Source organism: Meleagris gallopavo, chromosome 10, assembly GCF_905368555.1.
Source record: "Meleagris gallopavo chromosome 10, MGAL_WU_HG_1.1, whole genome shotgun sequence".
NCBI classification, from domain to species: Eukaryota; Metazoa; Chordata; class Aves; order Galliformes; family Phasianidae; genus Meleagris; species Meleagris gallopavo.
In genome coordinates, this window is record NC_139413.1 from 4,116,829 (window position 1) to 4,142,072 (window position 25,244).

The window sequence follows — 25,244 nt, forward strand, 5'->3', positions numbered from 1 at the left end:
GATTTGATTTAAGAAAATTGAACTTGTAGTCAATCATTGCTAAGCAGTCTGGTGATGGGAGGGAGAGGAACTGTCAAACTTCAAACATAACTCTCCCTAGAAATAAATAGATGCTTTTCCATGCTTACTAATTTCAAAGATTATAGTTCTGCGAATTGTGCAAACGAGATGTTAGATATTTATAGAGTCTGCCTCCTTTACAGTGCTATTGAAAATAGCATTTAAAAGTGCCTGCTGTAGAAAAAGCTTGAATTATCGATGCAAACAAGTTGATAATATATTTCATGAAATGCCAAAGAAGGATTTTGGCTTTCGTAACAGTAAAGACAAGTGAGTTGGCCCACTTCATAGCAAAAACAAAATCTTGAGGGTGTAATGAATATAAATGTTTGCTCCCAGGCAGGGAGCATTGCACAGTTGAAATCATAGAATTGCTCAGGTTGGAAAAGACCTTAAAGGTCATCAGTAAAAGCTGCATCGCTGTGCTCTAGTGTAAGTTTTGCTATTGGTTTAAATCCTCCTTCAACCTGTTATTGCTTGTTCTGGTCTATGAGAGTCAAAGCAATAGGTTCATTTACTACATTATGCCCTGACATGTTGTGTTCTAAGCCTAGAGCCCTGCTGCAGTCATTTTTCCACATGAAACGAAAAGAATGTTTGGATATAACATATGCTAAACATAGCTGCAAGATGTATGTTGACATCATATTGTTTCTTGCAATGACAAAACCAAGAAACTTTCCATTGTAAACTTATATATCAGAACTCTTCCTTTTGCACACTTCTATTTCCTGCTAATTTTTAGTTCTCCTTTGGTGCAGACTTTCGTTAAAGATAGAACCAGGTACCAGCACCCCCCACTCTGCTGCTTCCAGAGAAGATTTAGTAGGTAAGTGCTGAGTACCTGTGAGAAGACTTCCTGCTGCCACATTGATTATTTTCAAGTTGCGACTGTGTAGCCAGTTTACTTTAGGCTAGTAAAGAAGCATGAAGTCTAAACACTGTATGTTGGTAATGAAAATTCTGAATTGATCTGTAAAGAGAGAGTTTTTTTAAGAAGCTATGTCAGTCAAATATCAGTAGGAGTACGTCATTAAGTTTTGTTATGAGGCATCTCTTGCCAGTTGAGTTTAGAAAGGGTTTTGCAGCTTGTCCACTTTTTTCTTAGAAGTATCCCTGATAATAATTCTAATATTACTTGGAAGTAATGTTGTCTTTGTTCCCAGGTTCTGAAGTTGGAGCGTCGCCACAAAGTGGACGGAAAAATGTTGCAGCTGAAGGAGCCTTGCTGCCACCAACACCCCCTTCACCTCGGAACTTGATTCCACATGGGCATAGGAAGTGTCACAGCCTGGGATACAAGTCAGCATTTTATTTACCCTGAGAATCCTGAGCTTTGTGACATATTATATTTCAATATAAATGCTTTGTTTTAAAATGGTGTGGTTTGTACGCCGTATTTCACTTGGAGACCAGTTCATGCCTAGAGCTCAAATTCAAAACGATACTGCTAGTGTCACAACTGTTAATTAGTTAAACTAGGAAGCCTGTGTGTCTGCTAGAATAATAGCTAGTAAATTAGTAAAAATAGTTTTTTCTAACTGACAGAACTCTCATTTAATGAAATGCCGTTGAGTTGATCTTATTTCAGTTTTAATTTTGAAAAGTAATTCTCATTTCTATTCTTGGAGTGAGAGAGCTCCTTTGTAGATTTTTATGACTTTGCATATTGGTGGTATGAGTTTCTTGTATCTATCATGTTGAACATCTGATATTTTGATAATTATCTCATTGCTTCCCTTCTCATTTTTTCAAAATGCAAGAAGGTAACTTTTCTGTAATTCATCTTTAACCTTTTATTCTACAAGTTTAGTTGCTAGACGCTCATATGAGGCTAGAATGAAATTCTAAAGTTTAATCATGTGAATGTTACGTAAGACAATAAGGCCTTATGATATTAAAAATAATTCAAGGCCTTCTAATTTTCTCTTGGCTCAAAGAGCACTGTGTAGTTTTGACACCAGCAGTTCCTTCAGGTAATAATGTTTGTGCCCTGTCACTTATGTACTGGTGCAGCTCCCAGTGCCACTCGTCTAAATGTCTATTTGCAACGATTTATCACTTGAACCATGTTTTTTGTTAGGCTTTTGGAACACATTGCATGTTATCCTTCAGCATGTTAAAGCAGCATCTTTTGAAATATATCAGAGATGATGTGAGTTTTCTTTTTATTTTTTCCTAGTTTCATACACAAGATGAATACAGCTGAATTCAAAAGCGCAACATTCCCTAACGCAGGACCAAGGCACCTACTGGATGACAGTGTCATGGAGCCTCACGTCCCATCGAGAGGGCAGGCAGAAAGCTCCACCCTCTCTAGTGGAATTTCAATAGGTGGGAACTGTAAGCATACTTGTGCAGTAAATGGTCTTCCAGTAAGGATTTTAGCATGTTTAGTTGGACATTATGTGCAGTGGTTCTATTCTAAAATACCAATTCTACTTTAGAGCAGACTTGAGAAATGTAGGTGTGGAAAGGTAGTACAAATTGTACAGCATAAACCACAAGGCAACAAATTATTAAAAAGTGGGTCGTTATTTTTATAGCCTCTTAAATGATACTCCCCTTATTACCTCTCTCCTACCTCATGGAGTGAAGTACAGAACACCATTTCATAGTTTTTTCTCTCTTCCAGCTCCCCTCCCCCCCCAAGTTGCTCTAAATTAAAATGGTCTCAAGGTATGTATTTGAAATGCCTTATAAAATTGACAGTGAGAACTGTAAGTTGCTGACAGTCTTTAGAAGCATAATTGATAACTACCTTTACATTTTCTTGGCAGGAGCAGATAGCAATTTAATCTTCAGGTACTTCAAAATGTCAGAATAGGCTTCATTTTGATAAATTATTTATCTTCAGATATTTAAGGTATCCTTTTTGCTTCCTGAGTTTCTGGTAGGTCGTAAGTTGCTCTTTTTTCCTATTGCCCTCAGGAACTTAAAGGGAGGGGAGGAGAAGGCAAGTGCTTCTCCATATCTACCTATCTGCAGCCAGAGTTGAGAAATTAAACTTGTGCCACAGTACCTTTTCTTGAAATAATTTGTTTGGTAGAGTGTTTCAGTTTTTTTACACAGTTATGGTAACATAGGATTTTTGTAGTGATATATGTTTACTTGGATGATGTAACTGTAGAAAGCACACCTCTGCTTTTTCTCCCCCAGCAAGAGAAACAAGGTCATCTATTTTCAAATTATAGTTTTCAGGAATTGGTCTTGTGTTTTACTGAGAAGGAAGCCATAACTTGAGCAAACACCAGATATTTCTTGTGAAAAAATCAAATACATGGGGGCAGTGATTTTTAAAATTATGTTAATAAGAGAATCCCCGGGACTAGCTTAAATCAGAGTATTTTGGACTTCTTCCCAGCAGACAGCTTCCACTATTAAATGTGTACTGCTTGACAGTTGTCTGTAGATTGCCTGCTCTGGCAAAAGTTGCCATAATCATCCAGCAGGAACGGTAGTGTTTGTTAGCAGCACACAGCTCACATTCTCTGGGATTGCACCATACAGGAGATCAAAGCTCCTCATGCAGTTTACTGTCATCCAAGTAACTTCTCAGCATTATGCAGGGTTTAGGGAGGAAATGTGACTTTGAGGCGTAACATTGTCCTTTTCTTAGTGTAGTTGATTTGGATCCTTCATGTGGTTTACTTTTGATGTTTTCAGTCTAAATAATATAATAAACTTCTGCAGCTGACCCTTTTCTCAGGCTAGATTATTCTTTCGCTTTCATTAAAGTTGAGCAGGAAAGGTTTGCCAGAGTTGACAAGCAGTTCTTCACATGGTATAATTTGGAACCTCTCACCATCTAGATGTTTTGGGGAATACAGGGATTTCCTATTTGGCCTAATCTCTGGATCTTACAACTTTTTGTATTGCTTAGATCAACCGTGGCAACTTGATAAGTCACTCTTACAAGCTGGAATAAATTGCCCCTTTAGAAGACTTTTTAAAAATCACTTGTAAAACATCAGCCCTAAGTGTTCTGTGGAAGATCACCATTTGTGGTTAGAGCTTCACCTCTTCCATTCTCTTCCACCTCTGATCTCCCTTTGTTCAGATACTTCAGTTTTTTATCAGTCTTTGACAGAGTCCAGCATCATCAGTGCTTTTGCTACCTCTTGATTATAAAAAATTTTGTGATGCAAAAGACAGATAGATAAATACATAAAGGAAAATAGAAATGCATACATAGAATAAGTTCTAGAGGCTTGCAGTATTTATTAATGGAGAATTCTTGGAAATTCCAAGTCTGGCATTCTATACTACTGCCTCAGCAGTATTTAAAGAAGTCGATTGAAGCTGCTTGAGTTCCTCCATCAGGTTTGAAGTATTCTGTTTACTCGGTACTTGGAAGTTGTACAGTCACTGCAGCTGAGGTGGTTTACCAGGTTCTATACAACTTCAAAAGATGGACAAGAAAACTTCTGAATGTATGCACTGAAAAGAGTGTTATTCTTCTCTCTGCACATAAATGTGGATTTAAACCTGTTGCTCTGGAAACAGGACTGCCTTTTCTTAGATAAAAGCCCATACAGGGCTTGAAGTTTTTGGACAAATGATTCCTTTTCAAAATGTGGCTGTTGTGTCTGATACGCCAGCAGCTTGAATGTGGCCTTAATAATGACTCTGCTACTTCATTACTACTTTAAATCACTCTTGTTTTGAGGCTGTTTGAACTTTTCATTTTGTCCTGGTAATTTAAAAGATCATACATGTCCACTTAATAACAAAAAAACACACGTCTTCACAGGCAAGCACATGTGTATGTAGGTTGAAATATTATCAGCAATGTCTCCATTTTACTTGCCAAGTGGCACAGTAATGTAGTATGTAATGCAGTATGTGTGGGTTTTGTTTTGACTGAGTGTATGTGGTAGACATGGGGAAGAATTGGCACTGCCCTGTGCCCTCCCCTGCACAGTGTTCCTATGCAGTCTGTGCTACACACAATCATTTCATGAAAAATATTACTAAAAATCACACAATAATGTTTAAGTTCATGATCGTGTGGGGCCACGTGTGGCCTGCAGGTTGGACATGCTTGATGTAAATCACTGGAGCATGCAAGTGTCTTTTTTGTCAGACCTCATGCTGGTTGCCTATTCTGTCGATAAATGACTGTAGTCCTTTCACAGTTCAGAAAAGGAATTTTTAAACAAAGATTCTCCAGTGTACTGCTTCTTCATATACTTAAGGACTCTTCCATTTGTATTTGCCCAGTTATCTATGATAGAAGCTTTCACTCAGTAATCAGGAGATCAGCAGCAGTATCGTTATTGTAGAGTAAGGTAGCCAGATGTACATCTGGTTCTGTTGTGATTTTATCTGAACAAGAACAGCAGTGCTGTAGAAGAAACATTAGAACAGGCATACCCAATATGAAATTGGAAACGTTTACATGAATTCAGAAATATTAACAACAGAGATTTGTCTCATCTGAGGTTTAGACATTCATGTTTTCAACAGCTGCATTTGAGCTACTCATCTGGAGCTTTTTATAAATGCATGGAGAGATGGTATCTTCAAGGGTGTGATTCATCTCATTCTCAAGGGGGCAGCTAAAAAGAGCATGTATGACTTCTGTCCTTAAAACGCTTCAGTTCTTTGGATTTGGACAACTAACAAATGAAAATGTGGACAGAAACCACTGAACAAGACTTCTGCTTTTTGTTTTTAGTCAACTGGGATAGATGCATTTACTTTCTAGTGGAAGCTTATTGAGAACTCGGCACAACTTGCAATAGTTGGCATTAGAGCTACAAGCTGTGATACCTCTGTTTTGATGTGGTTGCTACATCCATTCTTTCAAAAGAGATGTCTAAGCATCACCCTAGGCTGGGTTGAAGGAACTACCTGTGAACTTTTTCCAGCTGGCTACCTGAATTTGCCCATTTCCTTCTCATCTAAAAGTAGGGTGTAAATTAAGGTGTATTCATAGATAGCGTAAATTTTTATTTTATTCATAAGGTTATTGGATTTTTTTTTTAAGAATACAATTTTCTAGCACTACCTGATTTGCTTATACTTTTTCTTTTTAATTCTTCACATACTCAAGTGTCTTCAAGTATCTCTGCAGCAGTGTTCACCTTCATTCATGTTTATAGGAGTTTGGGATTTCCAGCTCAGTTCAGCCAAGCCATATTCTGCATCTGTTTAATTGTTCAAATAATTCTGCAGATGTGAAGGGAGCGTGTAAAATCACCTCTTCATATATTGCTTCTGTGTGGTTTTTCTCCTCTTACACCAGCCAGCATTCCAGATGCAGGGTAAATTTGCCTGAGAGGTTTCTGAACATGCATTCTCATGGGTACACCAGTTAAGTGTTGTTATAGAAGTAAGACCACAGAAAGAAACAGCTGAAATTGAGAGTTAAATTTTAGATGCTTAAAAACTCAAAGGAAACACATTTCTAGGTTATATTTGTAAGAGTTTTGGATGCAAATTAAGTTTTAACTTTGGTCTTTTCTTCCTTAAAACTTTTTTTTTTTCTTACTTTTCCTAGTCTGCAATGCTATGGGTGAAGGTCTGAAAAACTAAAGCTATGAAGCATTTGTATTTAGTTGTGTGTTCTAGTTGGTCAAGGATAACTTGAGCCTTTATGTTAATGCAATCAGTGAAATTAATACCATAGTCTGAGAAAGGTGTTTGAAATCAATGCAAATTAATGTAAGAAAATGGTTTTGTGGGATCAGTATATTTGGCAAGTCTAAACTGGCATAAAATGCTTACAGGGCTATCAACTTTTTAATGAATTCCTCTATTAATTCTCCATCATGAAGTACTTGAATTCTACAAGGGATTATATTTCTCTTTGAATAAATGAAGTATATGTGTAGGTATACAGCATACACATTTTCAGTTTTTTGGCAGCCTTTACGGTAGAGAAGAACTCTACACAGCCAATGTGTGTTTGAATCTTACCCCATCGTGTACTGTTCAGGTGTTTAGGACTCCTGAGTCATCAGCAGTCAGATGGAGAAGGTCGAAGTTGGATAGGATTTCAGGCAGAAGTAGTATTTTCTTTATTTTTTTATAATATTCCTTTTACACAAGGACGTAGATGCCAATCTCTTGCTCTAATTCTGGCTACCTCTTTTCTGCTGTTGTGAACTACTGCTTTCTTAGGGATATAGTTTTTAAAAAAAAAAAAAAAAAGCAGAGTTGTGAAATTCTTCAAATTAAAAATGTGCATCTGGATACGTGGATTTGAGTAGAGAAAAGGGACGTTCAGCACCTGGCCTTCCCCAATCCTTAATAGTGTTTGGTAGAGAGCATTCACTCCTTGTGTTTTGTGATCAGTGCAGCTGTGCACAACCTCTGTTTTTGCCCCATCTGTATCCTATGGCTTCTGTTCTTTTTGTTAGCTGGATGAAAGTAGTTATTAGTTATATTATATGTCTGTGTGTTGATTTTCTGGCAGTATATTGAGTTATCAGTCAGTGTTAACACCATCAGTGTTAAGCTCCTTAAACTTTGTCATACAGTACATGATACTGAACAAGTTAAAATATTTGAGAAATTTTGTTATAATAATAGACTTAACAAGGCAGAACAGTTTTTAGGTCACAAAGTCCATCTCCATGGCATTTGCTAGACTGTACCATGCTGCAACAATTGAGAATCAGGCCTAACGACCAGTATTTTATGTTTTTGCATTAGAATTTCAAGCTTTGTCAGGTCAGTCACTGGCTATAGTGACTAGAGCTCTGGAAACACTGTGTAACTGGAGCCAAAAGAGTGTCAGTTGCAGATTTGAGAAGGGGAAAGAATTTTTAGTCTGAATACTTTTTAAGCTCTTTGGGGTTGGTTTGTTTATATTAACACCTGTTTAACTTTGGGGACTAACTTATGGATAAAGGAAGCCTGTGTTAAATGTTCCATATCCTCAGACTTTCAGCAACGAATGGATGCTGTGATTGGTGGGGGGGAATGGGTATGCCATGGTCTAAGCATTCCCTATCACGGAAGTGGAAGCCTAGCCTCACTCTTTGGGTGGCTGGAGCAGAGACATGTGTATGTGTATCTAGAAATGCAACCAGCAAATTCACTGCTGTATTCAGCTGCAGTTCTGGAGCTGTGGGTAAGCAATCCTGAAAGTTCTCCAATGATCATCGTCAGCACAGTGGACGAAAACCCATTTTTGTTTGCTGCTGTTCCTAGGGAAGGAGAAGCCCTTCCTGCTCTGTAGTATTCGTGTTATTAGTAATAAAGGAGACTAGGGAGATAGCACTATGTGTCAGGTGGTTTCTTAAATCAAACCAGAACTCGTGCAGATTACTTAATAGAAATGATTTGAACTGCCTAGAATTTCTTGTTAAGTTTAACCTGAAGACCTGCTTGAGGTTGTTGGAAAAAAAAACAAATATTGAGTACATACTTGAGAAAAATTTAAGAAGGTGATATATTTTTAAAGTAGCGAATGAATGAAATATTTCCAGTTGAGGTGGTAGTTAAATAGTGCACTTTAATGTTTAAACAGAATTTGGCTGGGCATCTAATTTTTAGTATGTTAAACAGTTCCTTTCACTCTATTTTGTTTTGAATTGAGGGATATAATCCATCTTTTTCTTTTGAGGAAAGTTTTTTTTTTTAAAATGCATTTTGTTATGCAGAAAATCCTAAGTTTCTTAGCATCTAAAAGAAGTTCCATTAGATATGTTCTGTGTAACCGTTAAAGAGAGTGAGTTGAGAGCTAGAATTCAGTTGTTTCCAGGTTTCTGTTACAGTTCCTTTGAGAACTACATAGGCATCTACATAGCTGGGGTGGTTACTCTGCTTTCTTCTAAATTAACATTGCTTTAAGAAGTGGCATTGCTTTATCAACGAAACTTTTGATTGAGCCCCCAGAATACACACAAGTTTTCTCACTGTTCTGAATGTGTCACAGGGATTATCACTTTCTGAAAGATGACGTTCCAACTCTTCAGCAGTAGTTTGTTTTGCATTTCTAAAAGCAGCACTTGCTTTTAAATGTTTTTGTTAGAATACTTAGCATAGTGTTTGATATATAACTCTCTTAGCAAAGCCAATGGAGTCAGCATCGAAATGTCATTTCGGATAAAGTTTTAACATCTCATCCTGTTCAAATATTTATTAAAAAACCAAACCTTCGTAATACAGAATTTGTTGTGCAGTTACTTGAAGTAAGAACTCTTACTCTACTGTAGTAACAGTGGCTCTTAGATGTGCTGTCCTCACAGCTGCTGGATGATGCCATCTACACTGACTGTTTTTCCTGGAATCTTGTTTAAGCTGTTTCTGTTCCATCAGTCCCTTTACAACCCAGCTAATGTAAAACAAGAGACAGTGCAGAATACAGGTACCAATCTGCTTTTCCATACAGAGGGTAAATAATCAAGAAGTATGAAATCTTCATAAATATGGCAAAGAAACAATCACAGAAATCAACAGAAAGCAGGCAGCTGCTGTAACTTCTAAGTAGTTAAATGCTGGAGCATGTAAGTACTTAAATATTAAAGACACTTCTAGAAAATGTTTAGTCACCCCTTGAGTCTTCTACTCCTCTTTCTTGCAGCAGTTTGTGTCTGGCTTAGGAGCCAGTATTTCCACCATCACTTCATTGTCTCTTAGCTTCTTCCATCATGCAAGTTACCTTTAATGTTAGTGTGAAGCAGAGTAGGATGTTCCTTTCAGGGCAAAATCAAGGAGAGACAAATAATATAGTATTTCATGGAGAACTATGCTAGATCACCTTAGTAAGATGCTGAGCTAATGTGTGGCAAGCAGGCTAAGTTGAATTGGTTGGCAGGGAAAGGTGTGTATTTCTCTTAAATTTTGCATGCAGAGAGGTACAGCCAGTGCTGAGATTTTCAGTGCTCTGACTGCATTGCTCCTGCTGTGTGAGAATTGCTCCCATCTTTATTTTGCGTTTGCTCAAGAAATACACAGACTGCTTAACTCTTCAGGGCACAACTGCCCTCCTGATTTTTCTGCATGAAATCACAGGGAACTTGTTATTTTCAACCTTTCTTCTACTATGGGAACCCTTAAGAAAGGCATGTTGATTCAGATTGTTTTGTGTTTTTTTTGTTGTTGTTGTTTGTTTGTTTGTTTTAAGTTTGTCTGAAAGTAATTCTAAATAACTTTTTTAATATATTCAGGCAGGAGAGCCAGCAAATTTTCAAGTTAGAGTGCCAAAACAACAGATCCTTCAGCAGTAATTCCTCAACAGGGCCTGAAAAAGTGACAAATTACTTGAACAGCATAAGTAGAAGTAGTTTATAAGTACTGTAACAGCTAAAATTGTACCTGTTAAAGCCATGAAAGAAAGCAGATATTTGTCAGATACTTCCTTCAGGTTGCTGGAAAGCAAATATCAGATTTGTATATGTATTGATTAATTTATTTGTTTTCATTTTTAAGAACAGTAGACATGACTCTACCTTGTCAGTTTTTAAATACTTTTTAAAGTGCATATGCTGTTAATCAGACAAATCAGCATTTACCATCATCCTTAAATTTTTAAAATGTCCTTTCTCTTATTAGGTAGGATTCCTTACTTTTATCTTCTTCACGTGCACCTAGATGCAGTCCATTTTAATCTCTACTTCAATTTAATGTGAGATTCCTGAAGTAAACCCTTAATCATTTTCACTGTAGTGTTTTGGTGAAGTACGTTACGTATTTAATCTTAAATATTCTGAGGAGAAACAGCCATATCAGAAGTAGTTGAGTTGTAGATGATGAAATGAAGTTATCTTTCATTCTTATTTTTTTAAGGTAGCAGTGATGGTTCTGAACTCAGTGAAGAGACTTCTTGGCCAGCATTTGAAAGGTAAGAAAAACTTTCTCAAATTGCATGTCTTTATTGAAATATTACTGCTTACAATCTCTCAGTTCTGAAAATGATGTTTTGTTTTAGTGATCAGTAGATCACTTGTGAGAATTTGAGAGCAAGGTTAATAAAACTTTAAAGAGGACTGCTGAATCTGGTAAGGCAGCAGAGAAGTATCTTCTGCTCACTAGTAGTTAACAGAGTTTTGTCTAATTGAATGCCTACTCATTGTGCAGATTCTTCTAAAAAGATCAGCCAGAGTATCACTAAACCCCAAACGATTTTTCTTCTTTTATATACTTGCATATCTTGTGTATGGTATTCATGTAACCTGTTGATTTTCACTTTCTCTGAGATGCTTCACCCAGTTTTGTTCCATTTGTTCTTGTCATTGACATCTTCTCTTGTTTTTTCTCCCATGTCCTCTTGAACTCATTGTTACTTGCCTCTGTTACATAGGAAAGCACAGTAACAAACCTTACTTATGTCTTTTGTGGTTCAGAATTAGTATCTAGCCCCTTATCCAAATACCTGCAAGTACTCAGGCTATATCGCCCAATTTAGTCCGTTCTCATGGCTTTTGAGAATGTGGAAGTTGGAAGTTTCATCTTCCCACAGCTTGATAAGATGTGTCATAAAGTGCTCAGTTTGCTTCAGTAACTTGATTTCAGGTTATCCATCAGCTTCAGAACTGCCTTGGATGACTTCTACCATGCTATGAAGACAGGCTTGTTACATATTTTTTTGTTGAGGAGACTAGTCAGAAACTGTATCACAGGCTTCCTTCTACTTGAATTTAAGCAATTCAAGTTGTGTTACTTTCGGGCTGAAAATTTTGAAGATCACTCTCACTGCCAAAGGTGAACATTAATATGCTATAAATATGATTATATGCACGAGGAAACACCATCAGAGTTTCATTAGGTAAGAAAGAAATAAGAACATTCCATATAAGCATAGAAAAAATGTTGGGTCAGAAAAGAGATGTGTAACTTTTATGTGCTCTCTGATGCAACATGAAATTTTCAGAGATTTTCATTTTGTTTTAACTTCCCAGCTGCATTATGAAATTAATCAAGTTCAAGATATTATCCAATCAAAAATTTTATGGGAAAGCTTTAGACAAAAGTGATGAATTCAGCTGTGTACTCCTCAAGTAACAACAAAAAAAAAACCCTAAGTTTTAGTAAGTCTCAATGTTATCTCATGATACTAGAGAACAGCAGCACTCTCCAGCATTGTTTGTGTATACCTTTGAGGTAAAGCAGAGTATTTTTCATCCATGTTGTGAGGAGAACTGACTAGTCCTGACTTCTGCTAATTAAAAATGTTGCTTTGTGTCCAACATGAGTATGTCAGAAGATTTTTTTCCTCTAAATTCTCAATTCCTTCAGTATTTTCCTTCCTCCTGAGAAGGGCACCTTGGTAACTCCACTTGAAGTTCCATGTTTTTGATGACAAGTTCTCTCATTCTCTTCCAGCAAGGATTGATTTTTTTAACAGACATTCAGAAGATGTGAAATTCCTGGATATGCAACAGCCTTGCATCTGTTCTTTGGTTTATAAGATGCTGAAGCATATTGTGAATTTAAATAATAAACTGAAATGCAAATATTAAGATGGTATGATCACTAGAAAGAACATCTTTGCAATTTTTATCAGCCTGGCTACCACTCTTAAAAGAATTATTCATCAAGGCATAAACATTAGTTGACTGGAATTGATAGATACTGGCAAATAGGGATGCAATCAGTGTTCCTAATGACTGCGCCTATGCCATGCAAGTGGGAATTCAATATTCCCCATTTAGAAATAGGATCTTTGGATACGAGAGCTCAAATCAGCATAATAGAAATAAAGTAGAAATAATGTGCCTAAAGGGAAGAAACGAGATGCATATTTCCCCAGTGACAGAAGGAAGTGTATGGAATATCAAATACTCCTGTTTTTTTTTTCTGGCCCTCCAGATATTTTTAACTGGAAAATGCAGAAGGGAGGAGAACTGGAGTCTCCGTGGTGTTTTTTTATATTTTTAAGAGTAAACTTATTTTGAAACTTGAGAGAGCTTTCAGCATTGGAGTGTCCCTTTAAGTTAATCAAAATTACTCTGAAGAATGTAATTTCCAGTTGTGGCAGTGTATCATTTGAAGGGTAGTATACGAAATGCCACTTCATTCTCATTAGTTGTCAACCTGAGTGTTTCTGAGTAGATTTACCTTATATAGTTCAAGTCCAAGAGTGATGCCCTTCTTCTTATGCAAAAAAGAATTGTAAGGTTAAGAAGACTTATTTAATTTGCATGTGAAATATGAATATATATGCAACTCAATTAGTTGAAGTAGAAAGGTTTTCTTTCATCTTAATTACTGCTTAATTTGTCCAAAACTTGAATGCACTTTAAAAAACAAAAAATATTTCATACATTCTAAGACATCTTTTATCTGCAGCTGGTAATTCATTAGTAACATGTTGGTGATTCCTCTTGCAACAGAAGAAATGTTTCATCTGGTTTCAAAAGAAAGCCACAACAACAATGAAATCACTGTTTTTCTCATTTAATACTGTGGACCTTTAGTGCATCTCTTTTGTAAGGCTTTTACTTTTGGGAGCTTTTTTGCCTGCTATTCTGAATCTGGATTGGAACACAACAGTGTTACTTCTTTAGGCTTCCCATTCCCATACCACCCTGCCCATATAAATGCACCTTTGCAGTTAATGCAAGGCACTTCTGACAAGTGATAGGTTATTTGTTAAGTTTATACTATCTAGGAGATATTGCTTGTAAGCTTCTCAGTCGTGTTCTTAACCACCTGCTTTCTGCCGAATTGGATTTCAGCATAACATGTTCAATTTGAAAAAAATGGTTGAAAATAGGAGGTGGGAGAAAAGTGGACATATTTCTGTTGATTTAAATGGAATTCAGTAAATTCTCAGTTCAGAAAATCAAAAGCAAAGCAGTATTCAAAACGGAGGTCTGGAACACCAGTCCTGGATAACAGGATAGATCAGATTAGAGGTTCTAAAACGTGAAGCCTACGCCTAAAGCTGAACGTTGATATGAATTGGAGAATTGAGATGTTGCTTGGATTCCTTCAGTGTATCATAAGAACAACAGCGCTTGTCAGTCAATCCCAAGATATTTTGGTAGAGCTTTTGATTCTCTTCAACCCAACAGCTTGCGTGTGTGTGTGTGTGTGTGTGTGTGTGTCTACTCATAGAATTAGAAATGTGTTCTTTTTTGTAGTAACATCTTAGTCAAAATTTTAAGACATCAATGTTTTATTAATATGCCTTCTTTATAGAGATGTAGTTTCTAAGCAGTAAACACAGGCTTTTCTCTCAACGATCACCTTCAGTGCTGATAAAACATCTCAGCATCATGAGTTTTGACAAAGTGAAACCTATTCAAATAAAAGGCATGGTATCTACCTCTGCATGTGTTTTTGTAAATAAAATTATCCTGGTTTTTATATGGAAGAATTGGATTTGTGATACGGACACAAAAGAAAATTACTAAGCTGTTTTAGCAGTCGTGCTGTTTGTGTGAATAAAAGTATATGTAATACATACAATTTATAATGGAATCCAACAGGAACAGGTTGTACCATTCTCTCGGTCCGGGGACAAGAGTGTCACGAAATGGCTATCGAGGCCACATGAAGGCCAGCAGGTACAATCCCCACTGCACACAGAGGTGTCAAACTTTCCCTCTGGTGTTGGTGATTTGGTTTGGTTTAATAATTAAGTGGTGTTTTCTGATGTTCTCTTTTTAAACTTACATGTCCAAATAAATAAAGGTAAAGACCTTTTTTCTTCAAACTTCAAGCTTTTTCCTTCTGTGACTTAATCTGTGTCATCATAAGGGCTTTTGTTCATTCTGGTCTGCAAATCCCAATTCTGAACCACTGGGTCTCTGTATCCATGCTTAAGGGTATTTTACCATTGGTAGCTTTTTAACTGCGTGCCACTGTGTAGTAGTGTTGGTAGTTCTGCAGACAGCAAAGTTCCTTCTTGTGCTAATGGCTATAGCACTCAGAATGTTTTCTTTGTTAGTGGTTATTGACTGAATTCCTTTTCCCCAAGACAAGTGAGATGGTTAAACAGAATAACGCATGAAATTTGGTCCCAATTCTATATAATACACAGTGTTCTTTGAAAGCTGATATAGTAATATGACTGATTCTTCTGAGTAATTAAGCATTGTCTGCAGCTGTGTGGCACTGTAATTGGGAAATAAATGGCAGATAACTATGCATTTTTTTCATGTTAAGAAGCAAGCATTGTCTCACTGAGTTAAACTCATGTTCCCATCGATGTCCAAAATTGTCTCCACATCCTCATCCTCAGTAGGTGCTGCAATGAAAAGGCTTGCTGGATTTCCAGTTCTCTTTGAATAAGTACAAGTGCAGGATGGATAAAGCAGCAAATGCTGTCTTACTTCAAAACAAGTTTCAGATGCTGCATGACTTCTTGGCTTTTCCAGAAAGCTGCTGGGTTCAGCATTGAGTTGTATGCTCTGATTGACATTTACTGAAATGATTCCTGTTGTGAATTTTTCTGACAGAAAATGTTTTATGCTCCAGTCACCTTCATAACTGTAATAAAGCTAAGTTGTATTTTTCAGTGCTGTAGCTGGCATTTGTTTTTTTGCCCTTTGCTCCTGTATCCTATGCGAGTTAGATCAGGATGGGGAGCACACCAGATGCATTCAAACACCTTAAAGCTGTGGTTTGGGTTTCTGCTCTTTATTACTGCTCCTGCTCACTGTTCTTGCTCTTGGATATTTTTAAGATTGTGCATGTTTGAGCTTTTGCTTTGTTTTCTGATGTGCTAATGATTCTAGTGTTTCTAACAAAATCAACAGAAAATTGACAATCTTTCTTGCAAGGACTGAAGGAGATGTTCTAACAGAGAGCAACAGTACTCCAAACATTTGCCAGTTAAAATCAATCACTCTTGAATTTGAGTTGTTCTAGGCTTTAATTCTTTTTTTAATTAAAGACTACCTGCTTGGCTAATTTTTCTGATCATTTTGCTTGTGAGTGTAAATTCCACTGCAGCAATTCCACGTAACAGCCAGAGTCTTTTTCCACAATGAAGTCTAATAAATAAGAACCTGGCAATTATAAATTAAAACACAGATATTTGCAGTAGTTTTGAGGTAATGACTGGAGAACTTCACTAGGAAAAATATATTCTTTTCACACACTTTTTCACATACTCCTTTCAGCTCCCTAGAATCTGAAGATTTGGCTGTTCATTTGTATCCAGGAGCAGTTACTATTCAAGGCGTTCTCAGGAGGAAGACTTTGTTGAAAGAAGGCAAAAAACCCACAGTAAGATTTATTTATTTATTTACTTGTTTTTATGAAAAAAAAAAAACCCTCACTTTCTCAGTTTCTTCCTTTGCTCAATTGTAAGTACAATAAATGGCAAGCATGCAATTGATTTAAGTGTCTGAATTCTCCTTTGCCTTGCTGATAAATATTAGGGTCACTGCTAGATTTTGCATTCTTCTGTTTGGTGGATTTATTCAGTTTATGAGGATATGCCCATTATGTAGGAAGTGGAAGAGAAGTGTAATGCAGCTTAAAATTCTGTACAAATACTGATAACTTTAAAGGTGATGAACATGTTTCATCTTCCTGAATAGCTTATCGGTAGGTAATAACTCTCTTAGTGATTGCACTGCAATTGTCTGATTAATTACAAACCAAAATAGGTATTCATGTCAGAGGAGTATGCTTTCTGGCTATGCATAAAATGAAAAAGAAAAGGGGCAAGCGTACTCAAGCATACTTTAGCATTTCTTTTGTACATTATGCTTGTTTTTTTCCCCTTTCTCCCTAGGTAGCATCTTGGACAAAGTACTGGGTAGCGTTGTGTGGAACCCAACTCTTCTACTATGCTGCAAAATCTCTGAAGGCCACAGAGAGAAAACATGTACGTAAAACGGGCATATTTCAGTATCATTTAACAAAATTAGAATATGATTTCCTGATGTAAACCTAGAGATAAGTTTTTAGTATGATTTCTAGTGACTACTATCCTGTCTTCCAGTCAGTCAGCTCACCTCGTACAGATATGCCCTAGTAAAAATATCGTGCATGCTCATGTGCTACAACAGGAACATCTGCTTTGCATATGCCATGAATTTACATCTGTAAGGATGGAAAGTATGTCATGGGGTCTGTCTGCCTTTTTAAGGTAGAAGTCATATCTCCTGATGATTTCTGAATCTTGCAAGAGTTTGCTACTTGAAAACCAAAAAGTCACTGAGAAATCATTAGATACGGCATTAAACACGCATCGATTTCTACCGATTTCATACGTGTGGTAAAATGAGCCTACCTTCTTTTTCCATCTCATCTCGTGAACTACAAGTGACTACAAAACAGTTCGTACATTGCACAGAGTTAGCACATCACATGATGCTGGCTTTCCTTTCGTCTGCTGCAACTTCATTTGAAAGAATCTAGAAATACTTTGCTTATATGGGAAAGTAATAAAATGAATTTTCTGTTGCCGTTCCAGGGATGTCATGGTGTGCATAGTTCAATTCTGTTTTCATTGGTTAATTATAATGGAAGAGGATGTGCCAGAGATTCTGCTAGGAAACTGGATAAAATTTGAGATACTTGAGTCTTTTTCCAAGTTCGTTCACTACTTGGAACCATTACTTATAGTTGCCTTGGCCAGTGTTTCAGTTTAATTTATGACAACTGTCACTGAAGAACATTTGCTTTGCATAAAGTTTATGTAATTTCAGAAACCAAGATGTGCTGTAGGATCCTAGAAGGGGGGACTGTCTTTTTTCTTTTTGGTGCAAAATATGGGGATTTAATCCTAATGTATTTATGTTCAGAGGGCAGAGATTTGAAGCTTAACGTTTCTGACTTGAAGGCTCCTGAATATTTGAGTTTTCTGTTCCATTTGGAAAGTTTGTATCATGTATTGTCTTAATCTACAAAGCAGTTGAGTGTTTTCCACTTCTACTGGAAGCAAATAATTAGGAAGCAGTCTTCTAATATTCAGAGTAATTTAATGTTAGCTAATTATTGGTGGAAAGGTTTCTTTGCCATATCAACTGCCCCACCCCTACTAGTTTTGCTTGCTTAGGTGAAAGCTAAACGTATCCTCCCTAATTTGTCAGTTAAGAATGGCAATGTGCTGGTATGACCAAAGTCCTGTGAGCCAAGCATTCTGTCTCCAGAGCGTCTTCAGAAAAGTGCATCTGTATGAATGCATTTACCTCTGCAATCAGTGAAGAACATATGGAAGGACTGTCTCATTAAAAGTAAAGGTAGTTGGAAAGTGCAAAGTTGTAAACTATTATGAGCAGAAACGTGAATTACTAAAGCAAATGCGAAAGAAAGAACTGAGAGAAAACTTATGCTGACATAATGTCACTAACAATTAATTGCTGGTCGTTCTGAAAACACAAAGAAATGGAAAAGAAATCCTTCTCATGTCAGACTTTGGGCTTTTGTTAATGATGTGATGCCTTTAGGCCTTATGCCAAAATTACATTTTGTTTTCTTTCAAGAACAGAGCTTGCATCTTGTAAGTCTCTCCTGTCCACTCTCTGTTAAAATACTGAATGATGGAAGAGTTGTACCATACTTGTACCTATTCAATCAGAAGTTATTTTGAGATTGTGTATAAATATTTTAAAACAGTCTAAATGGCATGTAGGTTTAGAGAGCTTGGAAGAATTGTTTGGCCAGTAGTGGTGGTGTTTGGAAAGTCAAGGTGTTGAATGTTTATGTGGTCCATCTGTTTATCCATTTTTTCAGAATAACAATTTTAATAATGTAGATCACTTTGCCCTTTCTTTAGGACGAGTAAATGAAGTATAAAAAGATAGCAAATGTGGAAAAAAAAAAAAAGACAAAAATTAAAAAAAATTCAAGGTCAATATCTAATCTGTTACTGCAAAAATCTTTTGTCTTGGAGTGTGGTCATATCCACTTAATGCCCATTTAGAATGCTCTTTCAAAAATTATTTTCTGAACCTGTTGAAATGACTTTTATCTCCCAAAATCACTTTTTGTTGCAATACTTAAAACTAAACTGCTAGCAAACCAAGTGTAGTGTCTAAGAATTAAACATCTCACATCCTTTTCTTCCCCTGTTTATGTGCCAGAGGATGAGCTAGCAGACCAAGCTTACAGACTGAGGCTAGGATATATTCAAAATGATAATGCTGGCATGCTGACTGCTGTGAGCACTGAGCTGAGTTTGAGCAGTATCGAGTCCCTAGGAAAAGGAGATGGAGTGCAGTGGTAGCAGAGAGAAATAGCTGCTAGAGCACGTTGGCTTGGTCCTAATTATATGTTTAATTATGTATTTATTTCACTGGTTGTTTCTGCAGAATTGGACTGAACTGTCCAGTACTGCCTTGAGTTTGTGCACAACTGGTGTCTTGCTTTTAGCTGTTGAGGGCAGTGAACACAACTTGTTCTGTTCACAGATGTAAAGAAAGTTGGGAAGTCCAGGTCTCTGATTTGCTTGCTCAGGTGCAGGGATGATTAAAATAATGTAATACCTATCAGCTACAGTTTGGGCTGTCATTTATTTTAAACAAATCATTCACAGTGGGTGCACATGTACGCCTGCTCTTAAGCTTATTTATAGCTCTTTATGGTGAAATGAAGGTGAAAGCTTACCTAATAACTCCTGTAGGAGGTTGGCAAAGGAGGGAGAGAGGCTCCAGTTTATTAAACAGCCTAATCATAAGTGGTCAGGAACTTTGTTCAGCTAATTTACTTGTGTTGCACTTCTGGTACAGCTTTTGGTGGCTAGGATATCAATTTCAGTTGAGGGTTATTGTACAGAGGCTCAGCTTTTGTTCTGGAGTCTATGAAGAGGATTTCTCAAGTGTCATGCCCCTGTTCTCATTTGTCTACAATTTCAGAAAGCAGATTTAATTGAAGTAGAGTAAATTGTAGATGGTCTACCAGCTGTAGATAGTTGGTGTATCATTTTGTACTCACTATGCAAATTCTTCCCAATTATATCCCCCAGAGATCCATTCTAGAAGAGGCTAGATCTGGGTAGAATTTTCTAACTGTCCATATTAAATGGATTAAAAGAATGATGCTGTCTACTTGGAAGCAAGTTTCTTTTTCTAAGATTGATACATTGAGATTTACATAGCTAAACTATTCTAGACGTTTACCATTGTCATGTAAACATCCGTCCTTGCAACTTCCTTGCCCAAGGTTTGGTGATGTGGAAGGGAATGCTAGAATTAAACAATAGTTAGTCTGCTATATAAAAGTTCCTGGCTAGAGCTCTCGTGGCACATATGTCTTGATTACAGGCATGCTTTTGACTATCCTGCTGCTATTGCCTTAGGCAACTGAGACTGAGGACTTGGAATGTACTGACAGTGAAAGCAGTTCCAAGCTTAAAGTAGCCAACCTCTTTGGAAAATTACCTCATAAAAATGGCATGTGATCTTGCAAAATGGGCAAGAAATCACCTCCCTTCTAAACACAGGCAAGCCCGTTGTTCTCACTTCTGTGGTCAAAGGCAAAAGAGTATTCCAGCATGCTGTAGATATGCATCTGCTCTAAAGGATACTGTAGATAACCTGGATGAGACAAATTTTCTTGTGTTGCATCTACTAAGACAGACTAATAAATATAATGATCTTTGTATTTTAAAGAAGGAGGAGGTTTCAGTTGTTACTACGGTATTGGAAAACTGGAAAATTGGAGAAGTCCATACCAAACATATGGGCTTCAGAGCCCAGAGGATGAGGTACAGGAGAAGCTCAGAGGAATGTTTGTAAGAAGCTGAAAGCTTAATGGTAGCAACAAAGACACATCTGTGATCAAACCAGTAGTTGCACAGCTTTAGAAAAGGACAATAGTAAAAATAGACAACTTAAAATTAGTATTAAAGAAAAAGAAAGTATTCTCCTGGAGAAATGTGAGTACATCCATCAAAAGCTGTTAATAATGATTGAGATGGAAAAATCCTGCCAGTTTCTGTGGCAGCGTAGCATGCATGAGAGATTTTTCCATGTTTGTAGGTATTTGGAAAAGCAACAGAGACTTTCTGAGCCTTCACTCAAGAATGAACTGTTGTTCATTCCAAGCCTTCCCTTGCATTCTGTATTCAGGATTATGCCTGTTTATTGGCACTTCAGAAAAATTGTTATTTGCTGCTCGGAGGCTAAGGGAGTGATTTGAATATCAGCTCAACAGGAGACTGAATTTTTGATTTGAAGGTTTAAGCAAAAAATCTTCTGGGCAGAACTGCAGCAGCACGTCTAGTTCTGTGAAGCCTTACACTAGAGCTATGGCTTTCTATGCTTATCATACGAGTTTCGTTCCAGTGGTACGTCTAAAAAAAGCTGAGGGACCATGAACATTCGATCACAATGAAGCTTTCATTCCCTTCACATTAACAAAGCAAACTTGCTGTTAGCGTGGTTCCATGCATCAGTGGAGAATGAACTGCCTTGGGGGAACTATGTAAACATGCAGTACAAAGCCAGCAGTGCGAAGGAATGGGAAACTGACGTGTGCTTCACGTGATGATGGATTGATGCTAGCAGGAAATGCTTTCCTTGTGTGGAGCTTTTTACTTTCCAGAGAGGCATTGTGATTAACTTACTGTTTTGAAAGTGCTGAGCACTCTTGAGATGGCAGTAAGAATGAAAGAAGCAAGCTCTGGCAGTTTCAGGCATGTGATCTTTTTGCATATTGCAGACCTATTATTGAAACATATGACTGAGAAAGGAAGGAGCAAATGTGTCATTTCACATGACACTCTAGAAATGGATGCAGTTCGTTCTTAGTGGCAAGATTTCCACTTAGGTAAAACTAACCTGTTAATGCTTTGTAAGACTACTTGAAGTTTGCTTTTGCAAATCCCTTTTTAGTGTAAGTTGTCATCTTGTTTTTCAGGGCAATGTCTTGAGTCCATAAGTCCTGAATGTACGTGGAAATAACTTGTTATCCAGCTGCACATAGAATGATACAGCTATGTAATTTAGTTCTTAATCTCATGAGCTGTGACCAAACACATCTATCTCCCAGAAGCAGTAGAATGACTTAAAACTTTAATATGTGTGGTTCTACAGATTTTCTAAGGAATGGTCTTTTCCCACAGTTTCAGGTACCACAGTGGTACCAAAAGAAGCCATCCATGTGAAGTTTAGCAGGCAAGTCTCTTGGAAGAACAATCTTTACCCCTTTAACACCTAAGCTATCTGTTCAAGCATCGTTCAGTTTCCAAGTGTTGTTTCCACTGATGTTTAAATAGTTGAGCTGAACATGACTGATAGGAGCTTGTTGTGGAATGGTTCCTGCAAGTGTCACTATGGCAACATAATGATGAGAGTACATAAATGCTGTGTTTAGAAACTAGAGGGTGGACTCTTAAATTATTTTGTACTTGGTTGAAATACTTTTCATGTTTCAAGTATTGACCTAACATTTGTTCGTTTAAAGTTCTGATGTGTTTTAAACTGTGGTTTTAAATTGAGGTTTAAAATGTAGGGTGTTGGACAAGTCCCAGGTAGGTGAGCATAGATAGACATTATAGTGAGTGTGATACTCTCAAACTAATTAGCAGGAATTATTCCTTTTGCTAATGTTTCTTTTTTACTGGATTTGTAATAGTTAAACAGTATTCTTTCTAAAATGATACAGAAGAGATTTGATGCTTAATGCTGTAAGTCTGCTACAGGACATTAATATGAAAAGTATTCTAGAATTATAAATTCATTTTAATAACTGAAAATATCCTTGAAATTATTTTAGCTGTATGGCTTCTGAAAATACCTGTAATTAAAGAGAGGGCCAAATGACTCTGCTAACAAAGAGGCTAGAACAGGGATTTCAGAAGGCCAGGACAAAGATGCATCTGATAACAAACAGCATAGAGTACAGTTGGACCTTATGGGCACAGTGGAGAGGTTAAGTATTACAGAGGGGAGAAGTGCAAGGACTTACTGCAGTGAATGTGGGAAGAGGAGATCTGTCAACTGAAGACTAGAGGGAAACTGAATGAATTTGATATTGAAGAGAGAATAAGTGTCTGAGCAAGCCATGGGAAATGAATTGTGAGGGTCTGCTAATAACAAGAAGACCAGGAAGAAAGAAGCTGAAAATGGCCAAGGTGGGATTTAATGGACAAGTTGCCTGGAACTGAGAGAAGAGTACTGAGAAGTAGAAAATAATATTGCCCAATTGGATGAAAAGGAGAGCAGAATAAAGAAGTTGTAAAGAGAGGGAGTAGAGTAGGAGAGACAGTCGTCATGCTTAAATATGGACATACAAATTATGTCCATGTATGAGTGATAACTTAGGCAGGAAAACCCCATCGTTCTGGATATCTTGTCAATAAAAATGACTTATTTACTGGAATATACTTGCTCACTTTGAATAGTTTTGGCACTGATTAGTTAAATTTTTCTTTGTTAACAGTGGAGGGGATTAATCTTGCATTTTTAGTGCGTTTTTTAACGATGGTATATTCACATGCAAGCAGAAAGATGGTGAGGAATGCTGTGTTATTCATACAGTGTGGTTTAGATACTGGGTGCCTGGTTTGATGGATTGTGATATTCCTTAAAATATCCTTTGAATTTAGTTTGCTGTGGTAAGTTCTGATTTCATGAATTCCATGTAAAATTAAATTTATTGAAAACTAAGTGCTATGCTTCCTCTGACGATAGTCTTTCCATAACAGTGACACTGAGAGGAAGTGTTCTTTTAAATGCTTGTTCTGTGTAGTTGGTCAGTCTGGCTAAGGCTTTATGCTAGTTTACATCTCTGCCTGTATTTTCAGTTCAAATCCACCCCGAGCAAGAATGTGTCAGTCGTGGGCTGGATGGTGATGATGGCAGACGACCCTGAACATCCAGATCTCTTCTTATTGACAGATTCTGAGAAAGGTAGGCAGCACTCACACCAAGAGCACAGTGGTTCCAAGAATAAACACTGATTTTGCTGAGGTTAACCTGTGTATCTTAGTCTTCATTATGTTCTAAGTAGTGTCCAAAGTAACAACTTGTGTTTTTATTTTAAGTATTCATCTTCATTCTTTCAAACTATATTTAGTTTCATTTTTCAGAGACATTTTCACATACATGAAAATGTAAGTAGCTATGAAAAGAGTTTGCTATTCCACTAACACCAGATGCTTGACCAGGCCCCTCTCCCCTCCAAATGAAAAACAAACCACAAAACAAAACAGCTATTCAAATGCAGTGCCATTGCCAGGAAAAACAGTAAAATTCACTATTTTGCACTGAGAAGCCAGAGGGGGGGAAAAAAAAAAAGGAAAAAAAAAATTCCTTTATTCCACCATAGTGAGTGCCCTGGTTTCAGTTTAAACTGAAGAAAATGTTATTTTTCTATAACTGTGCTCAAAGAGCATTATTACGAGCAGTTGTGATAAAGGAGTTTGACATTCCTCATTTTATTTACCTTCAGTCTGAGTACATTTTATTTCTGAGTGTCTGTTCTAGTTTATCAGCTTAAACTCAGCAACAGCAGTGTGAAAAGCTTTTGTAATACTTGGCCTTTCTGAATTCAGGTAAGTGTTGTCTGACATGAGATACTGAAAAATAATACTCTATCATGTCAGTGTATTGGGAATAATTTTCAAAGATTGTCAAATGAAGCTTTCTGGAACGCATTTCTGCGCTGTCCTGCACTTAATAAAAATAATGTGATGATATACCAAGTTGAAATAGTGGCACTGAACAAAAATGTGTTTTTGTTACATAATTCTGAGAAATGTTTTGTTGTTTTTCTGGCTGACACTGGTGTTAGCTGAAATCTACAGTGTCCAAAAGGAAGACAGACAAGCTATAACTTCTTGCACTATGTCAAACAATTGTTTAAGCTCCCCCAGGTATGGCAGTCAATGTGTAAAGTGGCAAGAACCTTTTGCTATTACATGTTTTCATAGCGTTCAAATTTAGTTCTTTGACTGGAGCAGATTTAAATGCAGTATTTGTTTTGTTTCCTAAGTTTTTTTTTTTCCCCTTACCTTTCTCACTTAGGAAATTCATACAAATTTCAAGCTGGAAATAGAATGAATGCGATGCTCTGGTTTAAACACCTGAGTGCTGCCTGCCAAAGCAACAGACAACAGGTGAGAACAAGACATTGAGAAAGAAATAGCAGCTGTTAAAAGCTCAGATCTGACTGAGCTTCCAGAGAGCCAAGCTGTCATTGATGGCTTCACGTGAACAACAGTCTTCTCTGACAGGCCTGGACATTGATTTCACCTGCTTATTGAGTTGGCTTAGCTTTCCTGTGTGTCTTCTTGAAAATGAATCCTCAGAGCTTCTGTGGTAATGAAGAAAAATCTTGAGGCTACCTTAGAGCAATTTGGAAAGTTGGGAAATGGAAGA

At 37.1% G+C, this 25,244-nt stretch overlaps 1 protein-coding gene across 10 annotated transcripts in view; it reads left to right on the forward strand.

The window, feature by feature from the left end:
- RALGPS2 (Ral GEF with PH domain and SH3 binding motif 2) overlaps positions 1-25,244 on the forward strand; it is a 113,809-nt gene that overhangs the window by 80,286 nt on the left and 8,279 nt on the right. For 8 of the 10 annotated variants that reach the window (XM_085232221.1, XM_085232228.1, XM_085232223.1 and 5 more), the window contains exons 11-19: positions 822-889; positions 1,227-1,362; positions 2,243-2,394; positions 10,804-10,858; positions 14,451-14,528; positions 16,089-16,194; positions 16,709-16,801; positions 23,669-23,774; positions 24,891-24,982. In XM_085232221.1, the coding sequence (XP_085088347.1) occupies positions 822-889; positions 1,227-1,362; positions 2,243-2,394; positions 10,804-10,858; positions 14,451-14,528; positions 16,089-16,194; positions 16,709-16,801; positions 23,669-23,774; positions 24,891-24,982 (886 nt within the window). The remainder of the gene's footprint in view (positions 1-821; positions 890-1,226; positions 1,363-2,242; positions 2,395-10,803; positions 10,859-14,450; positions 14,529-16,088; positions 16,195-16,708; positions 16,802-23,668; positions 23,775-24,890; positions 24,983-25,244) is intronic. The other 2 variants (XM_085232230.1, XM_085232231.1) reach the window with 1 other exon arrangement.